Source organism: Engystomops pustulosus, chromosome 3 (genome assembly GCF_040894005.1).
Source record: "Engystomops pustulosus chromosome 3, aEngPut4.maternal, whole genome shotgun sequence".
NCBI classification, from domain to species: domain Eukaryota; kingdom Metazoa; phylum Chordata; class Amphibia; order Anura; family Leptodactylidae; genus Engystomops; species Engystomops pustulosus.
This window is the reverse complement of record NC_092413.1, coordinates 95,290,808-95,301,557: the sequence shown is the minus strand read 5'-3', so window position 1 is coordinate 95,301,557 and position 10,750 is coordinate 95,290,808. Positions and strand designations below refer to the sequence as shown.

General features: G+C 39.1%; 1 protein-coding gene across 1 annotated transcript; it reads right to left on the bottom strand.

Annotated features, from left to right (window-relative positions):
• Positions 1 to 238: 238 nt before the first annotated feature.
• Positions 239 to 4,013, bottom strand: LOC140122858 (trace amine-associated receptor 3-like). The gene is made up of 2 exons (XM_072144103.1): positions 3,052 to 4,013; positions 239 to 347 (listed from the first exon to the last, which is right to left on the bottom strand). Exons 1-2 carry the CDS (start codon positions 4,011 to 4,013, stop codon positions 239 to 241), a joined length of 1,071 nt encoding a protein of 356 aa, XP_072000204.1.
• Between the last annotated feature and the right edge of the window lie 6,737 nt (positions 4,014 to 10,750).

The following is a 10,750-nucleotide window of genomic DNA, read 5'->3' as shown; positions in this document are numbered from 1 at the left end:
TGGTACACGGTCTGACTGAGCAGAGAAACGTCACCTAATTTCTGTCGCATGATGCCTAGTGCAGCTGCGCCACAAGAGGATCATGTGCGACACAAATGTGGCACAGACACTTCTTAAATACCTGTGCAAGAACAGCAAAGTCTGAAATAAAACTGGCACACGTAGTAAGTGTGCTCAATTATTCCCAACCAGTAGGAAGCTCTGCACATGTGCAGAAGCTTCTGGCCACCTGCCAGCTTCATTGATATGAAGGGGGCCACTGTGCATGGGCCTGTGTCACCGGGCTCACAAGTGGTAAAGACATGCAGGGGGGCAGCTCTGCAGAGCTACTCAGGGCGTGAAATAGCCTTAGCCCCCAGTGCTCACAGAAGCTACTCTACATCCCAAGTAGCCTCTACAGGTAATTAGCATTTTAATAAAATAAAGTTTTAAAACACATAGGGGTCATTTTTCTTACAATTTTCTCCTTTATTTCTTTTATTTTTGTGACTTTTTTGGTCACATTTGATATATTTGCGCCTAAATTTGCAACTTTTCCACTCACTTGGCAAAACTAGTCACGCAGGAATATTTCAGTGTTGCGCCAGATATATCTTTCAAATTAAGATGTGAATGTAGGAAAAAGTCACAATTTTGGCACAAATCAAGGTTAAAGGTCACATATATCTTGAAAAAAATTTGGCACTCCAGTGCCAAGTTTTTTTCAAGATTTTTTTCAAGATTTATTGAGAGGTGTTGCAGCCTACTTGTGCACCCATACCACCAACATTGAGTGACGTGTACTACTTCCACAATAAGAGTCACATATAAACTCCAGTCCTGACCAGGCGTAGTATAAACTTTAGAAGAAGTTGAAGAAGAGTTTGAGACTTTTTCATGTATTTATTAAAAAAAATAGTTTGTCTTTCTATGTTCATATTTTGAGAGCTAAAGCTCTTTAGTTGTTTTTTTTAAAGAGATGCATGTGAGCTTTCTTTTTGAAGAATGAGTTAAAATTTTGTAAAATGTCTGTTACAACTTGACCTATATGTGTTATTAAATGTGTTTTTATTTAGTTTCGATTATAAAAATCTTAAGTTATTGTGAACACCATTGGTTAAAATTATAACATGTTTTTCCAGTCTCTTCCTAAAGAATGGTTAACATGAGAATGTGAAACATGAGAGTGAAAAAATGACCAAAAATTGTTAAAGGAAATCCACTACCAGGAAGATGGATTGTAAACCAAGCACACTAACCTGCTGATGTGTGCCCACTCTGGCTTTACAAAATATACAAATGAGCCTGGGGCTACGGGCTTCAGAGATTTTAATTAAGCAGGGATCCTATCAGGGTCATTTGCATAATTTAGAAAGCCTTAAAAAAAATAACATAAGACAGACATAAGAAGCTAAAATTAGAGCGGATTGTTCCAGAGAGGGCACACACCCGCATGTAAGTTATCCAAGCTATCCATGTGAGGAGGTGCCACACTGGACCATTGTGGAGGGAGAAGTTACATATGAGCATTTCTGTAATTTTATATCAATCAAAGTAAATGGAAACCAACTGCTTTAAGCGTGAGGTGATTGGTGGTGAATGGTTCAAATGCAAAAACCAAACTAAGGTCTTCACAATTTTTAAAAAAAACACTCATGTTAAAATCACTCATGTTAAGAAACTAACCTTATATCTGATTTTCTTTCAGAAAAAGTACAAGATTAAAAAGTTTTAAATGTTAAATGCCCCGTAAAGTTTTGATCACCCTACCCTGATAAAAATGCATGTGAAATCTATTCCTATCCAAAGTGACCCACTCCAAGGACACTTAATGAATCTCCCTAAAAAAATGAAAATGCTGAAACATTGCTTTTGAAAAGGGAATTCCCACAACAGTTAGTGCGAGGATAATAGTGACATAGTGCCTTCATAACATTTTGCTAGCTGGCAGTGCCCCCACAACACTATCTTTCACAGTGTTCACTGAATCAATACAGTTACTGAATTTGCTTGCAATCTTCCATACTCACTCACTACTTAAAGGGGTTGCCTGAGAGTTGCAAAGAATTAGGAGCCGGGCTTTTGGAAAAAATAAACGTGTACTCACCTCCTCCATCGCTCCCGTTGTTCCAAGCCACAGTCCGTCTGATCCGTGCCCCTGTTTGTTTACAGGGGCATGGAAGCTGTGCTCAGGGAGCTTCCGGCCAATGTTGCAGGCCATGCCCACCTGTCATCATATGCCAGCACCCGATACAGTGCTGAAAGTTAGGGACAGTTGGTCATGGCTGCCCACATCGGCTGGCCGGAAGCTGCCTGAGCACAGCTTCCATGCCCCTCTAAACAAACTGGGGTCTATCAAGAGCAACAGCTGAGGTGACTACACTTTCATTTTTTAAAAAAGCCCACCCCAGCCTGGTTCCCATTTTTTTTGCAACTCTTGGATAACCCCTTTAAAGGACATCTACCACCAGGGTCAGGGATTGTAAACTAAGCACACTGACATACTGGTATGATCTCCATCTGACAGGATCTGCTCTTCTTTTAGCATTTTATGCTCTTTTTTTAAGGCTAAAATGTGCAAATGAACACCTATTGAGACTCATTTGTATAATTCAAGCCTTTTTTTGTAAAAACCAGGGCATAAAAAGCTAAAAAAAAGAGCAGATTCAGCCAGAGGTGGCACACACCAGTATGTCAGTGTGTTTGGTTTACAATTCTTGCTTTACAATCCTTGAGTGTGGCACCGTACCGTTCCGTATCCGGTGAAAAGATAGGACATTTCCTATCTTTTCCAGGAAAACAGCACCATGTTCTTCTAAGGAGAGGGGCGGGGGTGATGATCGCTCTCCCCAGTGCCGATGTGTGCCTGCCACGCTATGGTACAGCGGGCAAACGTCAATGTGAATGTAGCCTTAAAAACATTTTTTGGAGTGAAAAATGATTATACAAGTACAAGATAGCATAAGCCTTGTGGATAAACCTTTAATAACTACCTCATTTTTACTATTCTTACATAAAATATACATTTAAAAAATTTAAAATAAATCAAAATTTACTCTATTGCCTTCTGACATCCTACCAGAAACAATATGCCTTAATGCTTTTCGAAACCAAGGATAGAGAAAGCCATACAATATTGGATTACAGGTTGAATTTATATAAGAGAGCCAATTAAATGCATCAAAAAGCAATGTTGGAGTAGAGTAATCTATGAATGGATCAATTATAAAGGTAATAAATAGGGGTGACCAACATGTAAGGAAAACGCCCATTAAAATAGCTAATTTTTTAGCAGCTTTGTGTTCTCTCTTTTTGGAAATATTTTGATATGTTTCAGCTAAAACTTTATTTTCAATGATTCTTCTGTGCCTCAGAGATACAAGGAATATCTTTATGTAAACCCCAACCATTATTGATGCTGGAATAAAAAAACAAACAAAGAAAATAACCATTGACCATAACTTGTTAAAAGTGATTGGACAGATATGAAGACAGGTGACTAAAATGTGATATCCTTCAATGCCAGATACATGAGAATTAGAAATAACCACCCCCAGTGAAAATAGCATGGCAGCTGACCAGCATGAGAAAACTAGGTGTTTAATAACAGTCCCTGTAATCCTTAAGGGGTAATAGAGTGGCTCACAGACAGCATAGAACCTGTCAATGGCTATAATGCAGAGGTGAAAAATGGAGATAACGCTAAGGGTTAAATCAAAGCCATAATGTATCTTACAAAATAAGTTTCCAAAGTACCAGCAATTTTCCACGGTTCGTATCATGCTGTATGGCATAATAAATATTCCAAGGCAAAGGTCAGTTATGGCTAAGGAGAGTATAAGGAAATTAGTCGGAGAGTGGAGCTGCACAAAATGAGAAATGGAAATAATGATCCCAAGGTTTCCAAAGATTGTGATGGTTATAGAACAAGTAAAAAACAAGTATAGTCCCAATCGAGTAGCCAGAGAGCGACTGCTAGAGCAGGGCAAAGAGGCAATCTCAAACTGTGAGCAGTTAGGAGCCGTTAGATCCATACTAAAATATATGGGAACAGTCACCAATATTCACTCTATGAAATGTCTCTCCTATCACAACATAACAGAGGATCTAAAACATAGAAAAGAAAATCAATCAATATCATTACAATGAACTAAATAATATTCATGTATGGCACTGATGCAGAGGGGAATATTTATTATTACTTTATTATTTCTAAATAATTTATTATTAAAATAATTATTAATTAATTATTAATATTTATTTATGTGTGACGCAAAAACCTGTTTTTTAGGAGTCTTTTTAATAAGTGTTTTGCACTGTGATTTTATATTGTGGTGCATGGCCTTAATGTATTTGGCGCAGAACATATAAGTGTCAACAATGACAAACCAGATTCATGAAGGGGTATACAACTCGTTGGTCGGATTATGTGCCAAAAATTGCACAAAAAAGTGTTGGAAAACTAGAAGTGTAGGAAAAGTGTTGGGATTCAAAAGCTAAATTGTGTCTAAATTGAGCAACCAAAATAATATAAAGTGTGAGTATCAGAAAACTGATGTTTTCGTGCCACCGACACCGAAAATCCCTGGAAAAAACCCTGTGATTGCCCTACAAAAAACAGGCGCAAAAACATTAATAAATGTTCCCCAATATCTGTAAAATTAGGGGTGCAGTAGCAGGGGATGGAAATATCGTCTTGCAACTCTGGTGTTCTAGATTTGAATATGAGTTCAGACATCTGCATGGAGTTTACATTTCTTCCCTGTGTAAATGAATTATTCATACAGGGAACAATGTAAGTCATTACAATATCTATAAAGCAATAGAGAAAACATATATGATATAAAGAAGGAAAATAATATAGTGTAAATATTCTTTTTTTTACTGTACCTTTATTCATGAATTTGTATTGCAGTTTGTTTTAGTCTCACTTAATATTTTTAGATATTCCCATAATACTGTTCATCTTTATAGCATTTAACACAGTGTTTTCTGCAGTTGTATTTGTCAAGTTATTTTCTTACTGTTGCTCACTGTAGAGAGGAACATTGCTTCGGTCTCTGTTAATAGAAAATAAGTTTATTTCATGTATAATTCTGGTATTCATATCTATATACTAATTGTAAAGAATTCTACTTATAAAGACATCTAGATACATGTATCAATATGACACTTATCATAATTTCTAATATTACAAGGTTTCTGACATTGAAATTTAGAATAAATTTTTATTGGCTGGTTATTTTCATCACAACACATTCATATCTGCTGTTTTACAATATCTTACAAAAGTTTGTGATCTTAATTTGGTTACATGATACATTTTTCAGATGGAAAAAAAGGATTTTTCTTCCAAAAATCACAATAGAAAAAAGCACAAGAAAGATGTGGAATAATTAAAGATACATTTGCAAATAAGTAAATCTGCATTTTATCAATGGTTTCCACTTTCCAACATTGTCAGTTCAGCTGCTGAAACTACTTTCAGGAAATGGTGCGTAGCTCATCGTAGTATTCGTAGGTCACACATCAAGAGAGAGTACAACAGCTATTACAGACAAGATGTCCAGGGAGTGGCCTTCTACAATGTGTATTACATCTCTTACTTAATAAATCCTACCAAAAGAAACATGTACCAAAAGTAAAGTTTAATTACCTGCCAGTGACATGTAGCAAAGATGTGTAAAATAGATAGGGCACGTTCTTTATACCCTCCAGATTGGGATGTCAGGAGACGTAACCTTCGGATACAGATGTTTCCACCTAATGACTATTTCCCTATAGACTAACCGTAATCACAGGTTACTGATTAATTGCACAATTATTAGTAAGAATAGTCTCAAACTTTAAGGTGCAAAATGGTCCTGAGAACTAAATGTCAATTCGAAAAAGAATATTTAGAAAATATATATTATATAAGAATGAAGAATTATATAAGAGAATATAAGAAAATATGTTTGTATTTACAGAAAGCTTAAATATCGGTCAGTATGTGGCCATGAATAAAATGTATATAAAATGAGGAAAAGATCAGTAAACTGTTACTGCATAGCTCTCTAGAAGGTGGTTGTTTTATGTAGTATGTACCATGCCACCAGAATAAATACTAGTCTAAAAATGATATAAAGAGTATTATGATACTATGATGAAGGGTATCATGGGTAAGTGATACATGTATACTCATGAGCCACTGGCTTTGATACATCATACCCAGTTATTGAATAGAAAATAAGGTGATCACACTCACCGCCTTGGTGCAATTATCTTTATTTTCAAGTAACAGATAGAGGTAGGTACGTACCGCGCCAACAGGCCCTTCTGTAGTTGATGGTGCTTTCTCAAGCCAACAGCCTGTTACCCTGTTATTCATCATTCATTCATTCTAAAAGACAAGGGCTAGAAAATACAAGCAAGGTTCATCAATGGACAATAGCATATTTGATTACATTTTTGTGTTTTAACCCCTTAATGACGTGGCCATTTTGTAGTTTAAGGCTCAGCCCCATTTTTTTGTATTCTGACATGCGTCAGATTTTGTACTTCTTTTTTTTTTTTAGTGTTCATCGTATAGCCTAACAATCATGTTATCTTTATTCTATTAGTCAATACGATTATGGGGATACCATACTTTTTATCATTTAGATTTTATTTTTCTTACGTTTTACTAAATTATTTTTGCATCACTGTCGCAGTGGCATAACATTTATACTTTTTTGGCTACGGAGCTTGTTTTTTGAGGGACATGTTGTACTTTGCAACAGTATCATTCTGGAGCACATATGTTTTTTATCACTTTTTATTGCATTTTTGTTTGATGAAATAGGTAAAAATAATAATTTTTGTTGAGTTTTTTTTAATGCTACAAGTCGGTAGGGACAAAGTGATGCTATACATGTGGGGTTAGTGTTATGATTTAGACTTTTTTTTATATTATATGTCTCTTTATATGTTTATGGAGCTTACTTACTTTTTTATTAGTTCCACCATGGGACATACTGATGTATTGCTGGGTACTAAATGTGTCCGCCTGTGCACATGCAGATAGGATCTTACAGGTACTGCCTGAGGACAGCCCTGGGGTCCTGATCGGACCTCAGCGCTGCCATGACAGCGATTGGCACCACCGAAGACAGTGCAGGAGGCCGATCGTGGGAGAGAGACCCCTGTCAGGCAAGTTAAATGCTTTGTTTACACTGACTAGAGCATTTAATTGGTTACACTGGGGTGTCCACTATTAGTTACAGCTGACACCCAGTGTATTCTAATGCCAGCTCAGCTACGATCTCGAGCTGAGCTGGCATCAGCTCTGTGTCCGATATATTGGACACTGAGCATTTAGTTCCAGCGCTCAGTGTCCGAAATATCAGACTTGGAGTGTTAAGAGGTTAAATAGCCGACATGTTATATTTGCAAAAAGTCTTCTTTACTGTTTATTTGTTGTGCAATGCCTTGCTTACCTCCCCTGCTACCATATATAAACCTTCCCATATGTCAGAATCCTGGGCATCCCTCCAGCTCCCATCCTTTCTGGGCTTGGCCTCCTCCATCTTGTAACTCCATGAGTCTTGTGGTGCTGCTAGTCTGCTGACTATGAGTTCTGAAAAGCTCTGCATCCTCTACATCAGTGATTTTCAACCTGTGTGCACACTAGTGTGCTGCGACACATGGTTGAGTGTGCCGCGGGGAAAGTTCCCCGAACTATGGTGCCCCTGTGTAGTGCTGCGCCCCCGTGTTTCTGCCCCATACTTACCTACAAGCCCCGCGTCGGCGATCCGCCCATCTTCTGTAGCTCCTGCACCGCGCGGCCCATGTCACGTGACTGACGCGACCTGACGCGGTGCAGGAGCTACAGAAGGTGGGCGGATCGCCATTAGGAGTGAAGGTACGCGGAAGAAGCCATCAAGGGTAAGGATATAAGGTTATTATTTGTATAGGGAAGGAAGCTAGGGTCTTTTTTTATTAGTAAAGGGAGGCTGGGGCTTTTTATTAGTTAAGGGGGGCCTCTAGGGCCTTTTAATTAGTAAAGGGGGGGCTCTAGGGCCCTTTAATTAGTAAAGGGGGGGCCTCTAGGGCCTTTTAATTAGTAAAGGGGGGCCTCTAGGGCCTTTTAATTAGTAAAGGGGGGCCTCTAGGGCCTTTTAATTAGTAAAGGGGGGCCTTTAGGGCCTTTTAATTAGTAAAGGGGGGCCTCTAGGGCCTTTTAATTAGTAAAGGGGGGCCTCTAGGGCCTTTTAATTAGTAAAGGGGGGCCTCTAGGGCCTTTTAATTAGTAAAGGGAGGCCGCTAGGGCCTTTTAATTAGTAAAGGGAGGCCGCTAGGGTCTTTTAATTAGTAAAGGGAGGCCGCTAGGGGCTCTTAATTAGTAAAGGGAGGCCACTAGGGCCTTTTAATTAGTAAAGGAGGGCCTCTAGGGCCTTTTAATTAGTAAAGGGGGGCCTCTAGGGCCTTTTAATTAGTAAAGGGAGGCCGCTAGGGGCTCTTAATTAGTAAAGGGAGGCCGCTATGGGTTTTTTATTAGTAAAGGGAGGCCGCTAGGGGCTTTTAATTAGTAAAGGGAGGCCGCTAGAGGTTTTTTATTAGTAAAGGGAGGCCGCTAGGGTCTTTTAATTAGTAAAGGGAGGCCGCTAGGGGTTTTTTTATTAGTAAAGGGAGGCCTTTTATGACTGTTTTAGTGTCATTTTGTGCTATTTTGGTTAGTGGTGTGCCCCAGGATTTTCTAAGTATAAAAAGTGTGCCGCGGCTCAAAAAAGGTTGAAAATCACTGCTCTACATGACATTGTTCTCCAAGACATGTCCAACTGGAACAGACTTTATAAGGACCCTTTTACCATTGTCTGAGCAAGAAAGTTCATTAGTTACCCATAGATGAAGACAGGGTCCAACTGGGGGACCTAGGGCCCACCAGTGAAAGTGATTTTAGGGGCCCACCCACTTCTATGTGGGAATATTTAATGTACATATGTGATTAAAAAGGTTCTATAAATACACTATACATAGCTAGACACAAAATTCTGCACTGAAAGGGGTGTGCCAATGCACAGTGCACAGGACCGTGCGCCATATTTATCATGCAGTATCTGAAAGAATAGTGTTTCAAGCCCTATGTTAAAAGTGCACCCATGTGTTCCTAGTTGGCTGACACCAGATGCGTGTTTCAGCACGCTGCCTTCGTCATGGGGAAGGGGAAGGGTAAGGTGCGATATATGTGTGCATATAAGTGTATATAGATATCGGGTTGTGCAATATGCACAACATTTAGGTGCACCTCATTATTTTGCCACTTATTTTCTTTGCCAGTAATTTGGGTCACACCTGTTTGGTGAGCATGACTGAATGACCATTTAAGGTTTTTATCTAATCCTGGCTAAGATGTTTTCGTATACTGTCCCCCCAGCACAGACTGTTTGATCTTGTCAACATTTGTTCCTCTTTTTAATATTATGTGAATTGTATGTCTTCAGTAAAATTATGAATTTGTTTGGAATATCTATTTTGGAGCCTTGGCTTTATCTTAACATGATATGCACTTAATACAGGCAGTCCCCAGATTACATACAAGATAGGCTCTGTAGGTTTGTTCTTAAGTTGAATTTGCATGTAAGTCGGAACTGTATATTTTATTATTGTAACCCCTGCTAGGAATCTTTTTGGTCTTTGTGACAATTGGATTTTAAAAATGTTGGATTGTCTGAGAACCAGGATTAACAATAAAGCTTCATTGTAGACATCTGTCACGATACTGGTGATATATTGCTGGAATCCAATAGCAGGGACTAGACAGGACACTGGAAGCACCAAGGGTGGACACAGGAGGTGCAGCGAGCAGACTGGGAAACAGTAGTACTACAACAGGCAGGTAATCAGAACTTGCAAAAGCCAGGAGAACAATCTGGGAGGAGTAGTTCAGCAAGCAGAAGGGAGGAACAATCCGGAGAAGGAGTTCCAAGCAAGAGGACTGTCCAAGCAGGAGCTATACACAATACTCAAGCAATGTCTACTGAGCAGGACAGGAAATATATACCAAACAGGAAGTAAGATGGCACCCGGTTGAGACAACATCCACCATCTTAACTGAGGGCAAACTTGAGGGCAAGGCAAACTAAATGGGGAAAGGCAGACCATGCCTGACATTACTCCCACCTCAACAGCGGCCTCTGGACGGCACTTGATTCGGCCTATTAGGATGTCTTTGATGAAACTGTTTGATCAGTCTAGGAGCATTAACATTATTCACAGGTTCCCAGGAATTCTCTTCAGGTCCATAACCTTGCCACTTAATAAGATACTGTAGGCGGTTCCTAAAAATTCTTGAGTCCAAGATTTTCTCCACCACAAACTGTTCTTCTCCGTCTATCTCCACAGTATTGGGAGGAGGAAGTTCTCGTTCCGGAAAAGGATTGGGTATGACAGGCTTTAAAAGAGATACATGGAAAACAGGATGAATCTTCATAAATTGCGGGAGTTTGAGTCGAACAGCTACTGGACTAATTATCCCCATAATCTTGTAAGGTCCGACAAATTTCTGTCCCAGTTTTGATGAAGGAACCTTAAGTTTCAGATTTCTGGTGGACAGCCATACCTTATCCCCAATCTTAAAAACTGGTGCTGGTCTACGGTGCTTATCTGCAGTCTTCTTGTAATTGTCTTGGGCGGTCTCTAGTGTTCTTTTCAATAATTCCAAATTTTGCTGTAGCATAGAAATCCTTTCCTCTACCGCAGGAATAGATGCCATGGTGGGAAATTTTGGAAGGATATTTGGATGATAGCCTAC